Consider the following 25,919-nt stretch of genomic DNA (forward strand, 5'->3'; position numbering starts at 1 on the left):
AAATATTGCCTCCCTCTTGTATGGTAATGTGGTGGAACACTTTTCAACATAATACAGACCAGTACACCTTCATCACTCACTGCAACCTCAATAATAAACACAAAGTTGAACTATCACCTTTCTGACACTATCAACAAAGACTGAAAACATATAAGCTTCCTAACAGTAGAATTTATAGCACAGCTGTTTTTTTTTGGATCGCGTTAGATTGCACAGATGTTCTTCATAAAATGCTCAATGAGTGTTTCTTTTTACATTTGTAGTTTGTAATATCCTCCACCAGGGGGCGTTCTCAACTAATTCTACATATGAAACACAGCGCTTAAGAGGCACAAGAGATGATCTATGAGCTGCTAGGCAGGTGAACTGATGGTGAACTGAAGTGTACGTGTGCAGACAGGTGGTGACTGGAGAAGGTGGCGACAGTGTGAGGACCAGTGGTGGGATGGATGGGAGAGGTACAGCAGGGTCTTAAATGACAAAGCAAACTTTAGTGCATTGATAGTGCAAACGGGGTGATTTATTTGAAGCAGATGATGAGCCTTTTCTCACTGGAGACATATTGACATATCACAGAAGGAAAGTATGGTGCCCCTGAGGTGCCAAACACGACAACATTTTTCAAGAAAAACACAACAACAAAACAGAAAACACGACAACAGTTGCAATATATGATGTTGTTTTTAATTAATGTCTCGTTTTTGACACGTCACATGCATTTTCACATTTCATATTCATATTGTTCAGTGAGACATGCAATAGTCACAGCATGGTATTCATGGTGTCTAATGACCTCCACTAGAGGGCGTTCTCGCCCCAGTAGTTATGCACATGAAGCACAATCATTTACAGTACAGAGATCTAAATTCATAGTTATCTCATATGTTATAACAATGCCATTATATCTCGTGAAATGATTTCTTTTTTTTAAAACCTCTGACACATTTTGTGTGTGTGTGTGTGTGTGTGTGTGTGTGTGTGTGTGTGTGTGTGTGTGTGAATGCTGGTTCGGCGTTCATGTTTAATGGTTGTATTTGTTGAGCACCTTGAACTGCCGTTATGTATGAAAGATGCTACACGAATAAAACTGACTTGACTTCGACATCATAACACTGCAGGCTGCTACAAGCTAAAGATCTCAGGACTACAACTACTACTACTTTACTTTTGTCTCACAGGTCGAACATCATCATCATCCCACATCAAACTGCACAGGAAGCACTGCTTGTTTTGCTGTCTCTCTCTCTCTCTCTCTCTCTCTCTCTCTCTCTCTCTGTGTGTGTGTGTGTGTGTTTTAAGTGAAAAACAAAAGCAGTATGCAGTCAGTGCTGCTGAAGTGGAAGATAATGCTTCTTTGTTGGTCCATGTTGTTGCTCTGTCTCTCCACCAATGCGGGTATGTCCATTTACTTCTCCTAATACATGTTGAGAACATATTGTTGCAGCCATATCTGTCCGCAACAATGTTCACTGCTGAGAGATTTACTTTTGAATGGTGCCAAATGAGTAAAGTTCTTCTAAGTTTCATCCTTTGATGTGCGTACAGACTCTGGTTATCTGGAATTAATTTGTAGTGAGTCACAATTACACTCCTGCTGCTTCCAGAAATAATGTTATCCGGTCAGTCTTGAGATAATACAGATGTCTGTGTCCTGTGGCATGTTTTCAGACCCTCTAATCAGACAGCTTATCTCTTCTACAACAGAGAACATTGCAAATTGCAGAGAGTCCAGTGAGAGCATCACCTTGAAGTGTTCCTCTGCAGGATGTCTCAACAACATCAAAGAGTTTGTTGGGATGTATCTGTATCGAAATGTTGAGAACAGGGAGAATGTGATTTACTATCATCCTAATCCAAACTCCGTGGACAAGATCACCCCGGGTATAAGATACAAAGACAGGATTCAGACAAACGGATCTCTGGAGAGCCACACCATCACCATCAGCAACCTGACCACCAATGACTCTGGTGTCTACAGCTGTGTGTACATTAAGTTTCCCGCAGGTGAAGCCCGATGCAACGTCTACACTGTTGCTGTAAAAGGTCTGTTTTTCCTTTTTCTTTAAAACAAACAAACAAACAAACAAACAAAAAAAACAATGCATGGTCTTCTCTTAATGGTAGTAACTCACATAAGTATAAATACATAGAATAAATACTTTTTCAGTGTTTTAATTCTACACTGTACTTCTAGTACATTTAATAGGGAAATATTGTAAATTGCATAGATTTGGTGATCTTATAAAATATGACGCATTTTTAAAGATACACAATAGTATATAAAATAGCTAAAAATGGATCCACTTCAACCAGATACTAAAATACTGTGATAATGCATCGTGATCAAATGATACTTGGACCATCACTAAAGTAGTATCACTTTTACTAATTAATTACTAATTTTGTTTTGTCGGCATTGGCTTTACTTCTTCAATGTTTGGGGTCCAACACAAGCCACTGCAGTGTAAATTTCCATTTCATTTTCTTGTTTTGTGTGGACTTGATAAAGTCATACTTACTATATGTTTGGGGTCAGTTGAGGTCTAACTCGCCTCTTATGAACAAACTCCAAAAGGTTTAGAAATCCTAAAAGACATATGTGTGGATATGAGAGGGGGAGTGCTGTGTATAAAGCCCTGTTAACACCAATCACAGATGTAGAGTGTATGAAAATCTCCTGTATTTAGCATGTTTTACATCCAGAGACCCCAAAATAAAAAGAAATAATGCATCATTTTCTGTGGCAGAAATGACATCGTTTCAGAGTCATGTTTAAAAGTATGATGTATTGATAAAAGGTGATAAAACAATTGTAAGGTTTAGGTTTTTGAGCTGTTAAAAAAGACTCAGGGTCTCAAGGACCCCAAACATAACATTAGTCAAGTTGCTGCATTTTGCTGATAATACTGTGAATGCAGTATTTTTAAATTGTCTTAATACTACTTTTATGTACTACTAAAGGATCTGAATACTTCATTCACTCCTGTTTTAGATGATCATCTCTTTCAGGCCTATTGGGAACTCATTTTGCTTACATATTGCATATATTATTATATTATTTTTGGTATAACCTTTTTTGCCTTTTCTTCAGTTCAGACAGTGGCAGAAGTTACACCGTGTCACACTCCTGATAAAGTCACTCCTGATGAAGTTGCCGACATGCACCATGAGAACGCGGAATGTCCACTCCTGGTGTCAATCGTCGCTACGTGTGCCATCAGCATGCTGGTAATGATGATCTCCAACCTGCTGATCGTCCCGAGGGTGAGTTCAGACCTCTCCTACCCCTCCAGTGTCTGCAGAAGTTATTTACTGTTCATGTACACATTTATCAGACTATCACACTTCATCCCACCCAAACCACATAACTTCTGTAAACAGATGGTCTATACCCTTGAGACCTGTCTGGTGATTACATCTAAAGCCACTGAATGCTCTGTCTGCATCTGTGCGGATGTGGATGCACCTTCTTCGAACTTACCTCTGTTCACATGTTTTTCTAATTTTGTCTCAAGACAAATAACCTTTCCTTTAGTTAGAAATATTAAGATCATCAATCATAAGGAATATTTTTTGTATTCTATAGTAGCACATGTGTCAGTGTCAAAACATGCTCTGCAGATCCTTGTAGCTTAAAAGTCTTAAAATTATTATACAAAAATCAAGACCTTAAAGTAAAACATTTTAAGTTCACAATCCTTTCAAGTCTGTCTTAAAACAACAGTCAGGTGCACATATGAACATTGAAACAGATTTTTTTCTTGCTGTAATCATTCCTCCTGTCCATACCGACCGTTAGAAGATTCCCTCCAAATGTACTTACAATGTAAGTGATGGAGGACAAAATCCACAGTCATCATTATGAGCAAAAATGTATTTTAAAGGTTATGTGAAGAAAATGTGAGGTTTCATCTGTCTGAGTTAGTCAAATAAAGTGGATCTGCTTATATTGGAATGCTAGAATACATTATCTTACCTGGTTTACATACCTGCAGAGAGAACTCAGAAGTAATCCAGTACTTATGATGCCTCTGCAGAAAGATCACGATCCTGACTGCATAAATAGTGTAGACTGAATGTTTTTACTAGAAGAAAACTGGAGACTCTGAGTCATTTCCTTATAACTGATTATAATCTGCATAGGCTCACTCATTAAAAATCGTCTTGTAATTGTTTCTACTGTGAACTGAAACCATCCTTCCTATGTCAAAAAAAAGTCCCCTTTGATTTTTGTTTTGTTAAGTATTCATTTTCTGACACACACACACACACATATAATCTCTACAGTGATATTTCATTACCAACAGGTGAAACGTTGGATTTGCAGCAGAATGACAACACGCGCTCCGCAGGCCCCCAATGAATATGTGTATGAAATTATGACCAAGAACGGAGTCCGCCCTCCAGCAGCTCCGGAGGACTCGGTGTCGAGTCCGTATAATTTTGCTTAGAAAAGCAGATCTGACGTTATCTGCTTGGTGATCATATTCTTCTTTTTTTTTTTTTGAGTGTTTTCTGCTTGAATCAAATTTACAAATAATTTCAATCAACAATGTACATCAAAAAATGTACAAAAAAACTGAAGTCAAAAAAGTGTTTAATTGTTGCTTAAGTATGATTTACTTCATCATTACTGTAATATTTGAACTTATTTGTTTGTGATGCTCCTGTTCTGACTGCGTCATTCCTTTGTGCTTTCACAAAGTTTTTTCTGGTCTCAACTCATAACAAAAGTATCAAAAGTATCATTCTGATACTGAGAGGACTTAAGGTGTTACTGGAAGTTATTTGCATGGCTCTTAAACAATTAATACTGTATAATAACCACAATAAAGTGATTATTATACAGAGTGATCAGGCTATTTATAATAACACATAGTAATATTTGAAGGGAAATACTCTGCTCTGATGGTTAATCAAAGCTACATTTCAGTGATTCTGCAGAAACAAATCACAACTGAGCTCTAAAAACTACATGATGAACAGGTGAGATATGTAAAAGGAAGTGTGATTAAAAAGAAACCAGAGCAGGAGGTTAAAATCAGGACAATTATCAGATTAGATTAAATTATTGATTTGTTTAAATTTGATGACAACCCATGTGGGGTTAATAATTTTCATAAATGTAGAGTTCTCACATGATAGTAAATAAAAATCTGATATAATATGTATCATTCTAAGAGAGGTAATTACAAATAATAATATTTTTTTATCTATTGCGTACACTTTTGTTGTTGATGTATACTTTTGTTCTTCTTCTCTGCTGAACAAAGCTGCTGACTTTGATGCATTTATGATGCAACGTTTGTGCTGTTGAATCAAACTTCACAGTGAAATTTGTAAATGTTGCCAGACGTTTGTCTGAAAAGAAACAGTTTTATCTCCATCTGTGGTATCGTGGCATGTATGTGGCTTTATTGTACAAACGAATATATATGAATATATATTCAATAAAAGCAACACAGATGAACGGACGTATCTGTTTTGTTTTGTATTTTGTTACTCACTTTAACCTCCACAGCAACACTACAGTTGTGTTTCTTCATTCTTTGTTTTGTTATTTAAAATAAATTTTATTCTTGCTTTGGCACGAGACAGTTTGTGAGTAGAGGGCAGGAAGTGCACACTGAACGAAACCACGAGCATAGAAATGAGGTCTGACAGTTAATACTAAAAACAACAGTTCAGTGGTTTAAATGTGGTTTTGAGTTCCAAAATGTTTTATTTTGAATAATTGCACAGAATAAACTGTTAATATTTGATCTTAATAAATAGAGAGCACATGCTCTGGTCATTCACGCAACATGTGTGTCCACATTCTGGTATTCACACCTTCATAGTTAACCAATGATCCAAATAGTCTGGTGGTATTTGTATGTGACTGTGAGTGTGGGTTTTAAGAGGAAAGCTTACTGCAAGTCACAGCTGAATGCAACCTTATTCGTCTGAACTTACTTTACCACGGTTGGAAACCACAAAGTTTTCAGTCTTCCTGTCTGGTAATTTCTCAAGCAGCTTTATATGTCAAACACTCTGAACTGACTAGATTGTACCACCACATGAGTCTCTAAATGTACCTGTCATGCACCTGTCAGACTGTTGGCTTCACTTTTCAGTCTTGTTCTTGTTTGCCTGCTCATTTGTGTCCTCAAAGCCATCTGCTGTCTGGAAAACTACCATTCTGCATTAGTCTTCACTGGTGGTTTTTATGTGATGATTAATACTACACCATCATTGCACTGATTTTGCACTAGTTGGATTCGTCAAAAATAAAAATACACTAAAGTTAGCTTATTTCCACTGACATGTTCCAACTGCTCTTTATAATATAAAACAAATTAGTGAGAAACTATTAGTACAAGAAGAGCTGCAACAATTAGATCAGAAAATTAATCTCCAACTGTTTTGGTAACTGATTTATTGTTTTCATTTTTAAAGAAGAAACTTCTTCTAGCTTCTTAAAAACAAATATTTTCTTGTTTCTTTAGTCGTCTATCATAGTAAAAAACAACTTTTTTGGGGGGTTGTGGATTGTTAGTTGGGACAAAATAAAACTGACATTTTTAAGACTAATCAAATAATTGAGAAAATAAAAATAATCATATGGACACAATGAGGATTACTCTCTGATGTGGTCATTTTTAGATTTGTTGGAAGTGTTATTTCATTGTAGTGTAGCAGAATAAAGAAATGTAGTTTTACCCATTAATTCCTAAAATGAAATAGTATAAAATGTGTTGAACTGCCTCTTGTGGCAAAGCTTTAAGTGTCTTTAATTAGTAAAATAAACAACAAAAAAAATATGCAAACAATCCCTTAATATCAATGACCTTCTTTTGTGCTGCTATAAATTGAAAAGTTCTAAAATGGTCAAATGTAACATGGACATGATGGAGTTTCAAAACTTCTGTAACTTATATTTAAAGAACTAAGATACTCCTTCATACCAGCAGGAGGTGAGTCTGGTCTGCAGATCCAGCAACAAATATCAACTAAACTATCTAACAATCTCAAAATGTAACATCCATATACACACGACTCATGATGTATCATTATGAACTTATCTGTTGTTCACGCCTGTGACCAGCAGAGAGCAGCACCGGCCAGTCATTTCACTGCAACGAGCCTCAACGTGTCAGCTGAAGGACAGCAAACAGCTTCCAGAGGAAAAAGCAGCCAACACATGACATAAGTTCAGGTGTCTTTGAGAAGAAAGCACTTCATTCATGTGCTATGTATGGGCCAATAGAGCTTTCACATCTACAGTACAAGGTAAACGTGTTACGGATCCTCTGATAGTCTGCATTCAAGTGCAGGTGCGCACATTCATAATCAGCACCAGAGTAAAGTTTGACTAAGCTGTGTAGTAGCAATGAAGTAGGTTGTTTTACTGAAAGTCCGTGTTTGAATGAGTGAGAGGGATCATTCTTTTCCCTCTGGTAGGAGTCCAAGACTGGATATACAGTATGGTCTCCAATGGAGATCCGTGCGTAAAAGGCGCGTAACGGGGATCCCTACCCGCCCCCTTCATGCGCTTACATTCCCTTTACTACGGTCGTGTGATTACGAGACTCAGCATCCCACTGAAAGTCCACATCATCGACATCAGCGGATCACACGGCACATCTACATCTGCGCTGCCTGGAGACACACAGTGTCATCACGCACTGAGAGCGAGCTGCACAAGAACAAGTGCAAGGAAACTGAGACTAAGTCGACTTCAGCGAGTCCATCGAGTTTCCATCTGAGGAGCGAAGCGCAGCTTTTCCTGACGGCTGAGTGAAGTGGACCAACAGCAAACTCAGAGCATGAAGAAGACTCCCAATTCAGGTACAGAGTACACTTCATAAACTTGTTTAGTCAGATATCACATGATCTAAACTCTGCAGCATGAATTATGTTGCCTCTATAAAATTGTGACCTACTTTTGGCGCAGGCTTGATAAGATCAGTGGAATATTTTTTTTTATGTTTTTGCAGAATACCTGCATAGGCTGTATATGAATATACATAAATATAGTATTCATGAATTCAGTGTCAAATTTTAATACATTTCTGTAGCTTTTTCTGCTCAAGTTATGTCACAAAATATATCTTCTATTATCCAAGTATTTCTGTGGAAAAACAACAGCACTGCTCCACCGTTATCTTTAAAAAGTTGATTTATTATTTATTATTTGTCTCTTTATCTCTTTCCAACTTGTCAAACTCTTTCGTTCAGTCTTTTGCTTCTTCTGTTTCGGGCCAGTTTGTCTTTCAGCTGAGTGTACAGCACCCAGGGGAGCACCTCGGGGTCCCCTGGCTATTAAAGTCTGATGTGCATCATCATCTGTCCTTCCTCAGCCTGACCTTCTGTATGGATGCACTGGCCCCTTCAGGCTGTGCTCTCTTTGTAGACTCATATTGCTCTGGATGTGTGTGTGTGTGTGTGTGTGTGTATGTGTGTGTGTGTGTGTGTGTGTGTGTGTGTGTTTGGCTCCAACAAAACATTTTAGATGTTTTCTTGCTTCTTTGGTTAGTGTACGTGCTTTTGTGTGCAAGCTTGCGTCATGTGCACTTGCACTGCATTGTGCACGCTTGTGTGTGCGTGTGTGTTATACAACTTGTCTCTGGCTTTGCTCAGGCCCCATCTGCGTGTTCCCCCTCTCCCATCATTTAGAAACACCGGATGGGCTCTAGGGAGAAAAATAAAACGCTCTAGATTAAATGGACATAAAAATGTGGCACAAGCTGATACCGCTGAGGCTTCTGGTGAACATATTTAACACCAGGCACGAAGACAAACTTGTCATGTTCATTCATGCAGCTATTAATTGCCCATGTCATGACGTTTTGGTGGGTTTGAGCTGTCATTACATATTTTTTACATCTTTCTCACAGAATGATTTTCCTCATTAATATGTGGGAAAACCTAGATTATGAAAGTATTGACCATAGCAACTATCACAAACACAGCAGCAGTCTGGAGCCTGAAGGAATCAGCGCTTGACCTTTCAGGGAACAGAAATGTGGGAAAGGTCGTGCTTAGAGGTGAGGGACTGGTCTGTTTAAGGAGACTTATCACTAACTGTCAGCTTCTACATCTGGAGATCCTCACCGCTACACCTGCACTGATGCAGCACAGCTCTATACAAAAACACCCTCAAACTGTCTATGTTGCCTTTGAGCCAGTGGTGGATTGGTTGCTTAGTAGGTGGTCAGACTCCTGAGGAGGCTGGCTGTCACTTTATGTGTGTAGTATGTAGTATAACAGTTTCCACACAAGACAGCCAAGTTTTCTGTCACTATTTACTGAATAATGAGTATTTGAACTCTTAGGCTCTTTATGCACTTTGACCGTTAGGTTGGCTGGTAGGCTCATCTCTCTCCAGGCAAAGACAAACCATGAGACTGGGCAGCCGTCCTCTCCCCTCCTCAGCTTAAAGCTTGTGAAGGTTCTAGCGTTTTTTTTTTTTTTTTTTTCCATTCTGCATTTTGACCTTAAGGTGTCAAATTATCTGTCAGGCTGGAGCATTTCATGGCTGAACTGAGAAAGAACCCAATTAGCAGTACCAAAACATTTTTCCTAATGAAGATGCCCATAATAGGGAGTTTTTTTTTTTAAAATCTCTTCCTCTTATATCTGTCAACTTAGTTTGAAAAACCATGTCATAGCAAATCCCTGTCGGCTTATGTTGTTGTAAATAAGTTTCAAGTCCTGCTGCTGCCTCTACTTTTCTTTACAGATATAAAAGCAGGACAATACCTCAGTAAAAATGTCCCAAAACTACCTGCAAAAACATCTTCAAAGCTGTTTTTTTTAAGAAATGCCCCATGTTTTTTTTTAGATCCTTTTTGGGAAGAGTGTATTAGTTATGTGCCGTCTTCACTCATTCATACTTAATTTTACTCTCCAAATGGGAGCATTGTGTCGTCTCTTAGATCACCAACAAAAATATGCTGTCTCCCATCAAGGAAAGTACAGTGAGACCTGGAGCTTGTTGGGGTTTAATGAGCTGGATGTACCCACGTAACGTGACCCTGAATAAACAGTGAGACCCAGTGGAGTAGATGCACTCTGTTTTTTCCTCCCTGCTTTTTTTTCTTTTCGCTCCATCTTCCTACGCATGACAGATCCCAGTCAGCTGTGCCGTATATTCTCTTGGTTGGGTCATTTTTGAAAAAAAGACCTGTCCTTAGCTTGAATAGACTCCTTTGTGGTGAACATTTGCTGGGGGCTGCTTATGTGGATGTGTTGCCAGTGAAAATTACTTTTATATTTTCTTATGAGTTTTTTTTTTTTAAATCAACAAACATCCATAAACTAAACTCATATCTCTGTGTGAATATTACTACAGTTATATATTTTTGGGTTGCTGTTTTAGTATTACAGACTGTAATACTGACGACCGCAGCGCTGGATGTTTCTGGAGACTTTTTCATTTCTACCAACGTTACAAGAAATTCACTAATTATTACAGTGACTCAAAATCTCAAAGCTGTGCAGCGCACTACAGGGGGTGATGGACAGGATTTAGTCTGCTGGATTAGATGATGTGCAGACTTTGGCCCCCACACACCAGAAAGGCAGCAAATCCCCTCACATTAGAGAAGCTATGACTGGTGAATGTATGGCATTTCTGCTCACTTAAAACTATAAATAATATATTATCAGTTCTTAAAATGTTGGTTGATTAGTCTTCTGTCCGTTGACTAATTAATTTAACAATTATTTTCATCACGCATGTAGAATTACAATACTTATCTATGGCCTCTGAGTCCCATCAGTGTATGACAACTCAAGACTGAGATCCAAACAGATCAGCACAGTTTGAAATGAAGCCCAGATGATTTGGGGTGACCGGCCGCAGTACCGCTGGGTCTAAATGCTGTATTGAAAATGTCACGACACTTTAAACTGCAGCATCCATCATGTCATCCATCCTCCCACTAAACCACTCCAGCAGGTCCCGTAGAGAACCAGCAGATGAGGGGAGTCAATGCAGCTCTTTATTTCTCTTTAACAATGGCTCTTCAGTGACAGCTGAGCTAGATTCCCTTCAGTCTGAGTCATGTATTGGCCTGTACTGCCACCACATTCACTATTACTCCCTGTGATAACAAAGCTGTCTTTGGAGACTTCGATATTCATCAGTGAGCGTCTATTTCATTCACTACCTAAGAGTCAAGCTGCCAAGCTCTCCGCTTCATATAATCCTTATCACATTAAAACCCTTGCTTGAAAGCCTCTATGAGTATTAGACTACCTTTATCAGTCTTCTTTCGTAGGTGCCAAGTACAAAAGCTCACCATCTTAGCCCCTGAGGGCTGCCTTAGATACCAGTTATTCAACAAAAGTTTCTCTCATTGAAACTTTTTTGCCCTTAGATAAACTTCCCCCCGGCTATTAGCCTAATCCTTTCCCTCCCACTACAGGAAGTGCTTTTTTTTTTTTTCTGGCTCCGTCTCGTGGTTTTATCTCTATCTTTCTTCACAGCTGTAATTCCTATCTGATAAAAAAATGAGCTCTGAAATGCTGACCCATGCTTTAACAACGCATAAGAAGGAGCCCTCTCTCTCTCTCTCTGTGATGAATAGTCCCATATACCCTCACATCTGAGTGCACATGTACACACAGATGCAAGTATGACATCATCCGCCACTGTGTCAGTGTTTGGCTATAAATAGAGATGGTCGTCGATGACGTTTCAGCTTAACAAAGCAGCCCCCCCCCCCCCGCGCCGTGAATAACATAAGGATGGAAATGGGCCATGTCACTGCTGCTTATCGTGATGAGCAGCCAGCCAGTCGTGAATGATTTTACTGCATGTTCATTAAAGAAACACCTGATCTTACAAGCAGATGCTATTAGTAAAGCACCGGCAGATCATAATAAGAGCATCACTGTTAGTTTGCATTTGTGTTATTGCGCTTCTGAAGAACTACAAGAAATAACATCACCGTTCAATTCAAAAGAGGTTTTCTTGTCTGTGTGTCCATATATGAAAATGTAAAGGGTTTAAAACAAAGAAGTGTAGGTGACTTTTTGCTGATGATGTGCTCTTTTTTATTCCGATAATACCATTGAAACCCTCAGACTTTAACAGATATTTCAATTCTTGAGATTCATTTACTGTCATTTATTCAGCAATTTCATTACAATCTTTTCAATCTTTTCACAAGCTTTTAATTTTTTTCTTCATTTTTATTTCCAGTACCTGAAAAAGTTTGGACAAACTTTTGACTGGTACTGTAAATGCATGTAAACTCACTAAACTGCAGAACAACAAACACCACTAAAAGAGCCTGATTGATTGATGGTCCAAGCCGACATTATTGGCTGATATCAGCCTATCACAAATATATCGTATCAGCATTTATGTGGGCAATAAATAACAAGAGAGTACAGAAAGACCATAGATATGCTTGTTATAGTTTAAATAACAATGACATTAATTACAGTTTGTCCACCAGAAAGGTTTATTTTTCAACTGTAAAATGTCCCTCTCAGTACATATCTTGGGCACAATTCTTAAAAAAACTAATTTTAGGGATCTTCATCAAAAATATGTGTTTAAGTTAAGCATTTACATTAAAATAATTTTTTCAGCCTAATACAGATGTTTCTCAAATCTCTCGATCTTTTCGCAATCTCTCAAATACCATATAATTTTCTGATGAATTTTAGTCATCTAATCAGGTATATCAGGTAAAACTCAGATGCTAATGATTATGAATGAATTATGCATGGCCCAGTACTACACTACATAGATACAGTCTTCTTGCAGTCATTTAGGGCGTGCTCCATAGCCAACCTCGACATGAACAGAGCTCATGTGTCAGGAACTGGCTGTGTGTGTGTGTGTGTGTGTGTGTGTGTGTGTGTGTGTGTGTGTGTGTGTCTGCATGCACATGTTTGTGTAAGTGCGTGTGTATACATGTGTATGTGTGTAGAGTAAGTGTAGACTGTCTGGGTCCGAGTTGTGGATTTAGACATCAGGAGCTTGGCATGCTGATTACAGAGGTCTGAAGCCACAGGGAACCACAGGAACTCTCTTCTCGTTCTTTCTTCTCTTCCTCTTTCCAACATCATCCCTCCATCAGTTCAGGCTAATTTGCAGAGATGGAGGTGAAAGCAGCGGGCCTCAGGCTGATGTGGCTGGGTCCTGTGCCGTATGATAATCAGCCAAATCACATAGCTATGTTCCACTCATCCATGCTCTGTCTAACCTTACCTTTACTCAATTACTTAATGCACAGTTAAGCAGTACAAAGCACAATGAGGTATATTACACAGTGTAGCAAACACTAAGCACTGCTGACAGACTGTTATTGTTCCAGCTTAGCAAATTTCACATGGATTTGTGAGGCTAATATTTCAGGCTGTTTTTATTCTAGCTTCAGTAGCACTCAAAACTCCAAAATAAATTCTTATAAAAATCCCACAGATGAATGGTACCAGGACTTCCACAGTGGCTTCTACTCTATCTGCAATATCCACATATTTATCATCAACAGACCCTTCTTTCTTACAAGGGATTTGGAAGTTTAAGGATTTCCCATTTTGCGTAGTCTGCTGCCAGCTGCCTCTCACATCTAATGATTACCTTATGGTGAGGAGGAAATAGCTAGCAGTGTTACCACAGCCATGCTGGGATGGACAGACACACAGACTGCTCCACTAGCACTTTTACAGCCTCCGACAGTCCAAATGACCTGAAAGTGGGATTTAAATTGTCAACGAACTGGAAGAGAGGAGCCTACGTGAGTTATAGCTTAAAGGGATGGGGTTTTCTGTCAACTGGGTTAGACAGGACGGACTGTTTAGTGTGCTTCTCTGCGTATGTGTATCATGAGTAACAAGGTCTTGTATTGGTTGTCGTTACTTCTGATTTTTTCCTGGTTCTCACGATATGTTCTGACTGGAAGTCGTACCATTTGCTGACTCAACCTTAGTAATTATTTTGCCATGAGTGTTTTGACTACTGATTTCATTAGCTGTCAAACATCTTCAGTGGTTGAGAGGTTGTGATAGACTGACAGGAATTAGTGTCTCTGTGTGGATCCAGTGGATTATTTGAGGCGGTGGAGGACATTCAGTTCCTGCTGTATTTTGGATTTTGTTGTATTTTCAGCCATGATAGCAGCATGACTCTAGGGATGGTGATGTCACTCTGTCTGTCCACCACTTTGGTCCAGGCTGAAATATCTCACCAACTACAGACATTCATTGTCCTCAAAGGATGAATCCTACAGACTTTGGTGATTCCCCTGACTTTTCCTCTAGCGCCACCAGCATGTCAAAGTTTTGATTTGTTTATGACAAAATAAGTGCAAAACTAATTACATTCCCATCAGCCTCAGCTGTACTTTGTGTTCAGTAGTGAATAGTAAATGTTTGTATGCTAACATACTAAACTAAAACAGTGACTATAGTGAACATTATACCTGCTAAACATTGGCAAGTTATCATTCTTATTGTCAGCATTTTGCCATCATAGACTATATATAAAGATGGATGTAGTGAGGTGTGACATCACCCCATTGGTTTGCATCGGAGCCAATTTGAAGCCTGTTTATGGTCTGTGCCATCTTTTCCATTTGGTCCCAGGACCTTCCCAATAAGGAGTCACCACTACCTAATGTTAGTAACAAGTAACATCAAATTTACCAAAATATTGCAACAGTAGTCCTACTCAGTGCGAGTCCCGGAGCCAACTGGTGAGCCAACTGTCAATCAACATCCACACGGCAGACATCAAAGCTACTATAAGTCTTCAAATCTTATTAACGGAGCAATGATATCCAACATGACCACCAACACACTTATTAGTGGGGCCTGGAAAATACTGTAAATAATATCTAATGAGAATCCTAACATTAAGATGAACACAAAACATGGCGTTGTGAGTTGTAATGGGTATTTATTTTTTGTCACTAACATTGGGTAAACGATTCCAGTAGTTACAGGGAATCTCAAAAGGGTTTTCCTGTCTTTTAGATGTATAAGTTGCACAGAAAAAAGATGTGTTTACAATTCTCAGACAGTCACTCATACCTTTTATTAATTCCAGACTCTCTTTGTTCACTTAACCCGAAAGGTCAGCAGTTCTGAATCTGCACGGAAATACCACACTAGTGAACGGAAAGCAGATTGAGTAATACAGCTTGTATTAATACCTCGAATGCATCATTTTTAAACAGAACTGATGCAATGTAAAAAAAAAAGGAAAAACACATCAAGTCACCGAGTTTATATTAGAAGATATTAGAGGACAACAGCAGTCTCCTGTCCATTTCACTCCCCTACACTTAATCAGATTCACTGGGAATTGTGTGTGGGGCCATGTGGCTGCCATCAAGCCAGGCTGGGAACTCTGATTGGAAAATAGAGATACAAACAGACCTTCTTATTCCCAGATTGCTGTAATGATGAGTACTTACTGTCTAACAGTTACTGAATAACTCCTGGGCTTATTCTGGATGGCACATCATGTTTAAGAGGATTGCTTGTCAAAAAATGAATCCCAGATTCCAAATCTAACCTCACAGCTGTTATTGTAGTACATTTCTCAGAGGCATCATCTCAGTGATCTGCTGTAAGAACCACAGTGATTTAGAGGATGGGTCGCCCACTTTTTGGTATTTCCTTTATTCACTAGTATAGCACTTATAAAATGAAAAATGAAACCTCTCTGGAGCAAGCGATGGGAGCTCTTTGCGTTTACAAAATACATTTTTTTTCATGGTTTGCATGAGAGTATGGGGTCCGGTTCTAAATTTGGCTTGTGTAAATGTGTGATGTGAAGAGTTGTGTCGTCCCTGCACATGCCCCAGGTTGGATGTATAGGCTTGAGCAGCAGCAGCAGCAGCAGCAGCAGGGGACACAAATGAGGAGCACAGTGCCTCTCTCTCTCTCTCTCTCTCTGTCTCTTTCTCTCTCTCTGCCTGTGTGTGGGTATGATGGAAAGGAGGCAGGGGGAAGATGAGTGCTGCGTAGCGCTCTGGTGAGGTCATCAGACTGCGGCTAGCAGCACCACATCACACTGCTTTCTGTTTTTCGCTCTCCACCATCCCACATTCTGGGATCCTTGAACCTCTGCTGTTATGTTTGGAGGAAAGTTTTTTGTGGCCTTTAAGGAATAAAGAAAGTGGTGTGTATGTGTGTGTGTGTGTGTGTCACATATGTGGATGTACAGTATGTGGCTGCATCATGAGGATTAGTGGTGTGATGTTTTGTGTTTATCTGTGATTTCATAGGTGCATGTTTGTATACTATAAGCCAGATTTATACTTGTGTATTACAGCATGGGAATGGAGCTTATGTATCTAGACCTCAGCTATGTGGTGGTAAGCAACTCAGTAGCTCCTCAAAATATAACCACACATCTGGGCTAAGACAGCTATAGACATGCCAGTGTTGCAGTAGTGTTATCATCGGGTATCAGATATGCAGAAAGCACATCATGACGCACAAGTATAATTCCACCTTTAGAGAGTGTGTGAGTGTGTGTGTGAGACCCCTTATACATGTGTTTTTCACCCCTGAGGACACAAGACAGTTACAGCTCCTCTTCCTCCTCTCCCCCCCTCACCTTATCTTCTTTCTTCTTTCCCCTCCATCTACCTCCTTCACTACTTCCCCCGGCTCGTTCCTCCTCTTCCCCTTTTATCTTTTATCTTTTCTTCTCACTGTTCTTTCTCCTTCATTGTGCATCGTTGCCCTGCAGGCATCCCTTTAGTGTTGGCTGGCATGCTGGTGAGTTTTTTGCTCGACCGTTATATAACTAAATTTAGCATGTTTGAGTCACGCGTTGGGCCATAGGTCGTGCTCTGAAGTGACGGCTTACATTAATGTGCAGCCTAAGGCTCACCATCCACTCTTAGTCAATGTGTGATACACACAGTTTTTTTATTTTTTTTATTTTTTGTGTCGCATGAGTGAACAAGTGCACGTGTCCGTCTGTGCCTTACGACCATCTGCCTTGTCGGATGCAAATATAGGCTACATCCTATATGTGTATGTACATCAAAGAAAGAGAGACTCTGTGTGTGTGTGTGTGTGTGTGTTTACAGGATGTAATGTCATGCAAGAGGAATCTGCTTGGATAACCCTTTGAGCTTGTGTATCTCTGTTTTTAAGTGGATGTTTGAGTGTTCATAGTCATGCAATTCTGAGAGTTTGAGTGGTTACATATATGTGTATGTGTGTGTGTGTGTGTGTGTGTGTGTGTGTGTGTGTGTGTGTGTGTGTGTGTGTGTGTGTGTGTAGTGGGAGGGTCTAGCTGTATCTCGCCAGCAGGTTGGGATGATGGAGAGTCGAGGTGGTGAAAGGTATGAGTGAGGGAGGCCCACTCAGTCTGTTGTCTCTCTGTCAGCTTTGTCTGAATTATGTCCTTTAACAAGCTTGAGCAACCTCATTTACTGTAAGAGTTACTGTAATTCTTGGACCAGGAAATACAGCTTTTTGGAAAAAACTGTGATTTCTGGGTGAAAATGGGTATAAAATTAAAACAAAGACCCGTAGAGATAGTTAGCAATAAGCATTATCTCCTACAATGTAGATGCGGTAAAGCTGTATCCTACTGTATGAATCTTGGAAGGCCATATCTGGCAGGTTTACTCAGTGGATATGTGGTTGCAAAACCAAAACAGGACAAAAAATAAATCTGCCTGTATCAGCTGCAATGAGTTAATGGTGTAAATTTTTGTTTTGTTTTAAGATATTAGATAAAACAGTATTTAAATAAATTAAACTGAAAGGTCAATGTCACTCAGATTATCAGGAAAATGAATATGAATGAAATGAAAAACATAACTCAGGGAGTTATGTTTTTCATTATAAGTATAAGTCAAGTCAACACCATTCACATTTACTGTATTTATGTGCTTGTGCTATTCTGGGATGACTGAATGGACGGACAGAGAGTGTTAATATAAATGTATGTGTGTGTGTGTGTGTGTGTGTGTGTGTGTGTGTGTGGTTTTGTGGGGACTCACCTGCCTTATAGAGACAAAAAGCAAGTCCCCTTAGCATAAATCATAAATTTTCGGGTGAAGACGTGGTTTGAAATTTAAAGTTTAGGGTTATTTTAAGGTTAGGGTAAGGGCTAGGGTTAGGCATGTGGTGGTTATGGTTTGGATAACTCTCCAGGAAATGAGTGTAAGTCAATGTAATGTCCTCTGAAGTGATGGAAACACGACTGTGTGTGTGTGTGTGTGTGTGTGTGTGTGTGTGTGTGTGTGTGTGTGTGTGTGTGTGAGAGCAGGCTGCCATTTCAGCTTAGGCCACTGCTCTATATTCAAAGACCAGAGGAGCACACTGCATGGTGGACCCGGGTGTAGGTTTGAGTGTGTGGCGATGACGGAGCAGCATCCAAAAGAACAGAGAGAGAAAATAAACTTAATAGTAACTAATAGCTTCAAATTAATTATGCAACAGTGGCAGAGCTACATGTATGCGCAAACACGTCAGCAGCTCCTCACGTATGCACATGTTTATGTGTATGTTGGTGTTTGTGTGTTATGCATATGAGAGTGAGTCAACAAATGCATAAACACATGTTGTATGTTTCATGTGTTTTTTTGACCCTGACCCTGTGATTAACTGCAGCTTTTTAAGTCTGGAAAATGATCACAAGACAGACACAGCTTTTTGGCCAAAAAGACAGACGTGTCTCTATTTTTAAAGCCACACTTTGTCTCAGCACCAGTCTCCCACTTTCCATATGGATTCACCAAAAACCTCCTCACTTAGAATTTCTCTGGTTTGATCATAATTGGGATTTTACATTTGGCCACTGTGTACATCTGTTTGTACCTTATAGCTGCAGGCTTGCACAAACTATATGATGCTCACACACCATCATGTGTACTGACCACCAGTAATTCCTTCCAAATAAACTAATCTGAGATCGACTGCCCCAAATAAATGAATACCAGTATATACAAATATGAATTTAATGAGTCACTACGATGGCAGTTAACTTATGCACAACTGAATGTTTTCTATGATATAATATCCATATAATTACTTCTTGAATTGTAGACTTTAGTTGCCATTTCATCCAAATAATAAATCACATTAAATAAGTTGATATTAGAATATTATCAACCGATACTGGCCTATCACAGATATATATCGGTATCGGCGTATATGTTGTCTGACATGCGCTGATATATTTTTTTTATTTTTTAAAGTTCCATAGGCAGCATTTTATGTATATTTGATCCCTTTTCTTATTTCAAGTTTAATATATACATATTTTTTTTGTTCTGTGTTTTTTATAGTAATGAAGTTTCAGTGCACTGATGTCATTTTATACAAGAAAGTTTATTGTTACACTGTAAAATATCCTGCCTCCATTAAATATCTTTGTCACAGGTGTTTGATAATCACATATATTTATATATATATATATATTCTGTATATATAAGATTATCAGCCGATATATCGATATCAGCATTTTTTACTCCCTAATAACAGTATGAGCATCGGCCCCATGCCGTAGTTGATAATAACCATGTTTTCATTCTGATGTTTAGAATTAGTCAGAAGGCCTCTCTGTGGTTATATCTGCTCAAATTCTCACAGCACATATACACTTGAATATCCCTAATCTGCCTCCTCGGTTCTGCTTCTCCTCACTTCTCTATTGCGGATGTCAGAAAAGGCCCCAGGACTGTAGGGGAGTGCGAGTGTGTGTGTGTGTATGTGTGCATGTGTGTATGTGTGCAATGTATCCTCCAGGATGTTCCACCCATCAACCGTTTGTGTTCATATCATGCATAAATATAAATTGGTATCTACTGTACAGAGTTATATTCAATTGTAAAGATGCAAACTCTTACGCTGAGAAACAGACACAGGCATTTTACTTGCAGCTCAGTGTAAAGTCTCCCTGTATCAGTGCAGGCCAGATAGAGAAAGCATTTGTCATCACTGCATGCCTGGAGAAACACCAGGTCATTTCACTGCGTTATCCAAGCACAGGCCTCACCCAAGACGTTCCTATTGGCTCAAATTATGTGTTTGTGTTTCTGTCCTCTGTCCATGTAAGCATGCATACTTGAGCGGGGAAGAAGCGGTTTGTTTTGGGTCATGCTCATGATTCTTGCTTAATTTAGTGTTGTTGCTATGCTTACTGTAGATCTAGAAGACACAGGCTGAGACACGGATGTTCCTTGTAAGAAAGAGGAAGAGGAAGCAAATCTGTTGACACAAAAACAAAGATGTGTGTGTATTTCTTTAGGAGTTTCTCACCAAGACAACGGGTCTCTAAGTGGCCCTTGACCTTCATAAGCTGCAAGTTGAGGGTCAGAGAAGAGAGATTAAGCATGACATGTGCTGCTTTAGTAACACCAGTAATGTTTGGCAACAGACATAAATCCTCTCAGAATAACAACGCAATCAGAGTGTGATCAATGTGATGAACAAGACGCTAGTTGTTCTCTTATTATTCTTATTGTTTCTTATTCCATTATAAGTGGGCTGAGTTTATTTTCAGATGAGGACCTTTGGTCAAATGAGCAGAGGCTCCATTTCAAAGACACAATACAGTTCTAGTGTCATGGGAGTGTATTTGTGTCCATGTCTGTGTGTGTGTGAGAGAGAGAGAGAGGCAGACAGAGAGAGAGGAGAAAGGGAGGCAACTTCAAGGGAATAATAGAAAATATTAGAGAGAAAGAAGAAGGAGAAAATAGGATCCAAAAAAAAAAGTGTCAGCTTGTGTGTTTCTGGGATAAAAGCCTGCATCCTACGTGTGTGTAAGGAGAGAGAGTTATGAGAGAAAACAAAAAAAAAAAAAAAAAAAAGTGAGGGACTCCATATGACTAGCACATGGCTTCGGACGTCTGCTCTGCTCACTTGTTATCCTGACAGACTGAAGACATTAAAACTGGGAGGAAGTAAGAGCAAGGGAGACAGAGGGAGGAAAGGGAGGGAGGAGAGAGGGAGGGTTGAAAGAGGGGCACAGGGTGACTAAGTCAGGAGAAAGGGGAAGTCTTCATGAAGAAAAAGGGAGGGAGGGAAGAAGAGGAGAGAAAAAGGAGAGGTTGATGTGGCTATTTGAGGTAGCCGTTGAGTTATGGAGCGAGACAGAATAGCCGGTAAGTTGTGGCTCTTTCCAACTTATTTGATACTTTAACAATGAGACATTTTTCCTCTGGAGGGGAGTTTCTTTTCTCTTCTCTTTGTTAGACTTGAGAGGAGGCAGCTTCTTACTAGTGGCAGCAGTCAGTATATAGAAGCCACCCTGGTTGTGTTTGCTTTACTTGGTCAGTTGGGGTGGGACCTGCCATTTAAGAGACCTCCGTGGATCTGTCTGTCTGTGTGTCAACTTACCTCTTTGATTTCTTCACATATGTAGTCTGAATGACCTCTAACTTTTCCTCTCTCTCTTTCCGATTGAATGGACAGCCACAACAAAGCTCATTGTGAATGTGAAGTGCACTTACTATTTCTGAATAGCTACCATATGCAGAGCAACACTGAGTAAACCTCATGTGATGGGCTGTCAAAGAAGACTACCCAGAATGAGGAAACATAATCTTCTAGTGCAAAGTGGCTGCCGTACTGTAATTGGCAGCCTTGGGTCTGATACTTGACTTACCGCTGACCCACATACACAACTACAATCCGTGAATAGATAGACAGTTTTAAATCTTTATGCCATCATCACATGATTAGACTTTGGATTAATTCTGACACAGATGGTTTATTTTAAGGTACGGGGGGGCGAGTGCAGAGCTCATACGTCAGCTAATATGATTTGCTTTTCGACAGACAGACTCTTTTGAGGAATGTTAGCATGCATTAGATTCTGTCGCAGGGAGTCTGTACACTGTCCTGCTTCTGCTGCTGTCTTTTTTCTCATCAGTGGTCCTGCTTGATTTCTTTTATCTGTAACTCTTTATATATTTTAATGTGTGGTGTTGTTTAGTGCTAATAGAGATTCAATGGAACTTCTGTTCAGGCCCATATGTGTTCAGTCTGCGCTGAGAGGATAAGACTAATCTAACATCTTACAGTGATTAAGACTGGACATCAAGCTGGGTGGCACTCTGCAAATTAGCCTTCAATTAATCTTTTAATAAGGTGGCTGAGCTCATTGAGCCGCATGATGCATACAGACAGACTGCACACCTTTTTTTTTAATTTGCCACTTGATGGCAGTGTTGCTGTGTCATTTTGTCCTCTTTTGGTGCAGTCACCATTTCCCTAAGTTCTGAGAAATGTTCCATGTGGATGATTCATATTTTGCAGACTGCGGGATTTTTTTTTAATGGGAGTTGGTGGAATTTAGCAAAGTAGGGGGGGGGGGGCGAGGACAGCAAAGAGGAGCTGTGAGGTGGCAGAGCATTATTTTTTCCACCATGAAAACACTACTGTCAGGCATCACTTCCTCTCGCACGCTTCTCAATTGAGGAAGTCCTGCATGGGCTGAGCTGCTTCCTGGTTTTTCAACCTGTGCTATGTAACTCTGTTTGGACCTGTTGTCTCGACCACAGCCACCATCCCTACCCCACCCAACCCCTGATCCCCTCAGACTTTGTTTTAATAGGGATAGGAGGCCGAGGCTGTGCAGTGTAGATGATTGCGCTTGATTGTGTGCGCATCTGCAACACCTCCATATTCACTTTGTCCTCTCTCTAATCTGTTCAGGATTAATATAATATGTTCAATATGACATCTCGTCCATCATGTCTGTCCCGTATGGTCACCACATTGACTTGTTGTAAGTGTTAATTGATCTTGTACTGACATTGGAAAACTACAAAGGGAAAGGATTCGGTCTGGAAATGACCTAAAAAAGTTTGAAAAAAAAAGTTTTGTCATGTTGCTTTATGTTCTGCCAGTTGAACAGGAAGAAAATCAGTTTCTTGTGTATTGACATGACAGGAATTGCAGTATTTGTGTGGTCTGTTTGGCATCAATCTGACAACAATAAAAGCAGTAATTCAGTAGTGGAAGTTGAGGATTATAAAAGGACAAAAGGACATGTTGATAGACTCCCTGTGGGGAATAAGTTGATTAAAAGCTGCTTACATTTGTTAACATGAAGGGGTCAAGGTCGGGATTTTTCACCTACTGATGTACTTAAAATTATCATTATAATATTGTGAATAAGCTTCATAAAGGGCAGCACATCATTTAGTTCAGTGTTGTTCTATAAGGGTATGAGAACTTTCGTCTCCCATTCCCTCGTTTCACACATGAATCTACAGTTTTAGGAGTGCTGATGCATCCACTCAGAACACTACATGCCCTCACCCTAAAACACACGTGCACACAGACCCACCCACTTCCACAAACACATATGAACTCAGAGTGAAGGAACTCGAGGAAATCACTCAGCTCACCGTGTTCCATAAAAGAAGTGTACAGGATATCCTCTATGAGTGAACGCCCCGCGGTTCTCCTCCCACTGCCCTCCCAGTATCTCACCTCATATTGTTCCTTAGATTATTATTTAGTAATGATAAGTGAGGGAGCCGTGAAAACAGCCAGCACGGGGAGTACAGGAAACCGACTGGGAAGCTCCACCTTCAGTCATCCTGCGGGAGGTTTTTCTGACAGGTGACATTATTCAACGTGATGGAAACATGGTTGAAGCCAGGGGGTGATGTAACAGGTGATTGTTCTTGTGGTCAGCAAGGTGCAAAGAGGAAGTCATCACGAAAATTAACCAGTGTGACGATATCAGTGTTTATAGAGACAAGCTGAATGTGGAGCAGCGGCTGTTATATACTGTCATGTCATGTACAGCTTATGCATGGATTTTTTGTTTCATTGCAGGAAATGTATTATGTGAAAAAAGTATTACTTCTCATGTCATTGATACATTTCAGTCCACTAAATTAACTAAATACATTTTGAATATTTGGAATATGATTACAGTATATAAACCTTTGATAAACTAAATGATCAGAATTTCATGCCAAAAAAAGCACTGTTTTGGACAGATGGTAGCATTTTGCACATAAAATGCACTAAATGTCATAAAAATGTCCAGATGAAACAGCATTTCGAGAGTATCTAACCCCTGTGTTGTGACATATTTCTAAGGATAGACAGGTGAGACATAACTTTGGAGGAATTTTGATTTGAATGTTGAAAAGTGTGTGTTATAATGAATCTTAGCTCTGCGTCACTAAAAGTTGAAGATTGATTGATGGGTGCATAATAGGTGCATATCATGACTGGGGATGTGATCCAAAAGGGTTAAAAAAAAGACATTTTTCATTTCATTTTGACTTAAATGTAGAAAATATTGGCCTAATGTCACAAAACCATAGTCACATTTTTAACAGATGTTATCATACAACATAGTAATAATGCATTGGCATGATATGCAAAGAAGTTGTGTATAATATTTATTTATTTTGTGCATTTTGTGCCATAAAACATAAACTTCATTGAACACATTTTCTACACAAATTGCAGCATGTGACATGTCAATTATACGCATATTAAATTATTTAGATTTTAGATCAACTTTTAGATAAACTTGAGGAGCCTCATTTATACCTGTATCATTTCTTGACATTACACAGAGGAACATACACGAAACCAAACGTGAAACTGTGAAAGCGATCTTCACGGTGACAACGACGTCTGTTCTGTATAAATCTTCAACAGATTAACGTTCGTGTTGTGTTTAGGTGGACAGAGATATCACAGTCTCCATCTGTGTTACAAACGCCATTTGGGCGCAGTGGAACAATGCACAGGGAGTAACATCCAAGTCTTAAAACCACTGCAGCCCTTGTTGCTGCCAACATAAAATTGTCCACATAGCTTTTAGGCCAATTTAAAAGCTTACTATTGAAGAGAACAAGGATAATAGCTTTCCTAAAAACCTGTCGTCATGTTAATAAAAACAAGAGTCTCAGTAGTAGCATAATCTAAATGATAGTCTCACTGTTCTTTCTTGAAACTGTCAATTGTTATATATATATTCCCTTTATTCCAGCGTTTTCATAACCCTGTTTAAAGTGCAGAATATTTCTGCAGTGACAGTGTGTTATTTAGGCTCTGCACCAAAAAGGGAGTTTATTCCACTCACAATCAGCAGTGTAATTTCACCATGCTTCCTGGACATGTAGGTCAAACCGATCAACTTTAAAAGGTGTCATTTAGATAAACGCTGGAACCACATGCATTAGCTCATATAGGCAAATAGAAGTGGAGAGGTTGGTTACGTGCAGCTTCCTGCCAATAAATGTTTGTGGCTACAGTGAATTCCTGTTTGTCTTCAACTCACCAAGCAACAAAGGCCAAAATCTAAAGTACTTAATTAATGTCTCCAGCATAAACGTCATATTTATATAGAAAAATTAAGTGATTTACTTACTGGTGTACATGAATTTGTGTCACAACATTATTGCTTCGTTCCAAGGACCATTAATCACTTTTAGATGCGTTCCCTATGTAACTATTAAAATAACATTACAGAGAAAAAGTGAACAATTATGTTGTAAATTTGTAAAGAAATAGCGAATTCAAGGTCTCCACAAGCTGCAACATGAATAATAAATCCAGTCAAAACAGCTGAATCCTGAAATCTGACCAACTTGCTGATGAAAACATTATTCAATTACTTGTAGAACAACACATTTCTGAGCAGATTACACACTTTCACACCTATGATTGTTGATATTAACAAGGTATATACAAGCACAGCTCTGGTGTCTCTCAGCACCACAGAGATATGGAGGCAGAATGGTTTTGGTTATGAAGATTTATCCCTCTAGACTTCTGTGTTTACAGTGCTATTTCAGGGGCACAGAGACACGCAGACACACATAAACAGACGCGTTCGCAGTCACTGTCAAGTAACCACACAAGCACATGTATGCACAGGCACATATTCAGATAACATTGCTTGCAGTGCAAACGCGTACACAGACTACACACGCTTCTCCAGATGTTGTTTTGGA

General features: G+C 39.4%; 2 protein-coding genes across 4 annotated transcripts in view; both read left to right on the forward strand.

Moving 5' to 3' along the window:
• Positions 1-351: 351 nt before the first annotated feature.
• On the forward strand, positions 352-5,467 carry LOC121882405. Of its 2 annotated transcripts, XM_042390655.1 has the most exons (5): positions 352-458; positions 1,179-1,395; positions 1,705-2,043; positions 3,092-3,264; positions 4,308-5,467. In XM_042390655.1, exons 2-5 carry the CDS (start codon positions 1,317-1,319, stop codon positions 4,449-4,451), a joined length of 735 nt encoding a protein of 244 aa, XP_042246589.1. In that variant the 5' UTR covers positions 352-458; positions 1,179-1,316; the 3' UTR covers positions 4,452-5,467. The 2 variants fall into 2 exon arrangements, with proteins under 2 accessions (XP_042246589.1, XP_042246598.1); XM_042390664.1 differs by having other exon boundaries at positions 352-1,395; positions 3,101-3,264.
• A 1,682-nt stretch (positions 5,468-7,149) lies between these two features.
• sept9b (septin 9b) overlaps positions 7,150-25,919 on the forward strand; it is a 72,920-nt gene continuing 54,150 nt past the window's right edge. The window contains exons 1-2 of one of the 2 annotated variants that reach the window (XM_042433202.1): positions 7,150-7,272; positions 7,444-7,830. In XM_042433202.1, the coding sequence (XP_042289136.1) occupies positions 7,809-7,830 (22 nt within the window). In that variant the 5' untranslated portion in view covers positions 7,150-7,272; positions 7,444-7,808. Of the gene's footprint in view, positions 7,273-7,443; positions 7,831-21,006; positions 21,087-25,919 lie in introns of those variants that run through there. The other variant, XM_042433209.1, reaches the window with a different exon arrangement.

The sequence above is a fragment of the Thunnus maccoyii genome, chromosome 2 (assembly GCF_910596095.1).
Source record: "Thunnus maccoyii chromosome 2, fThuMac1.1, whole genome shotgun sequence".
Taxonomy (NCBI): Eukaryota; Metazoa; Chordata; class Actinopteri; order Scombriformes; family Scombridae; genus Thunnus; species Thunnus maccoyii.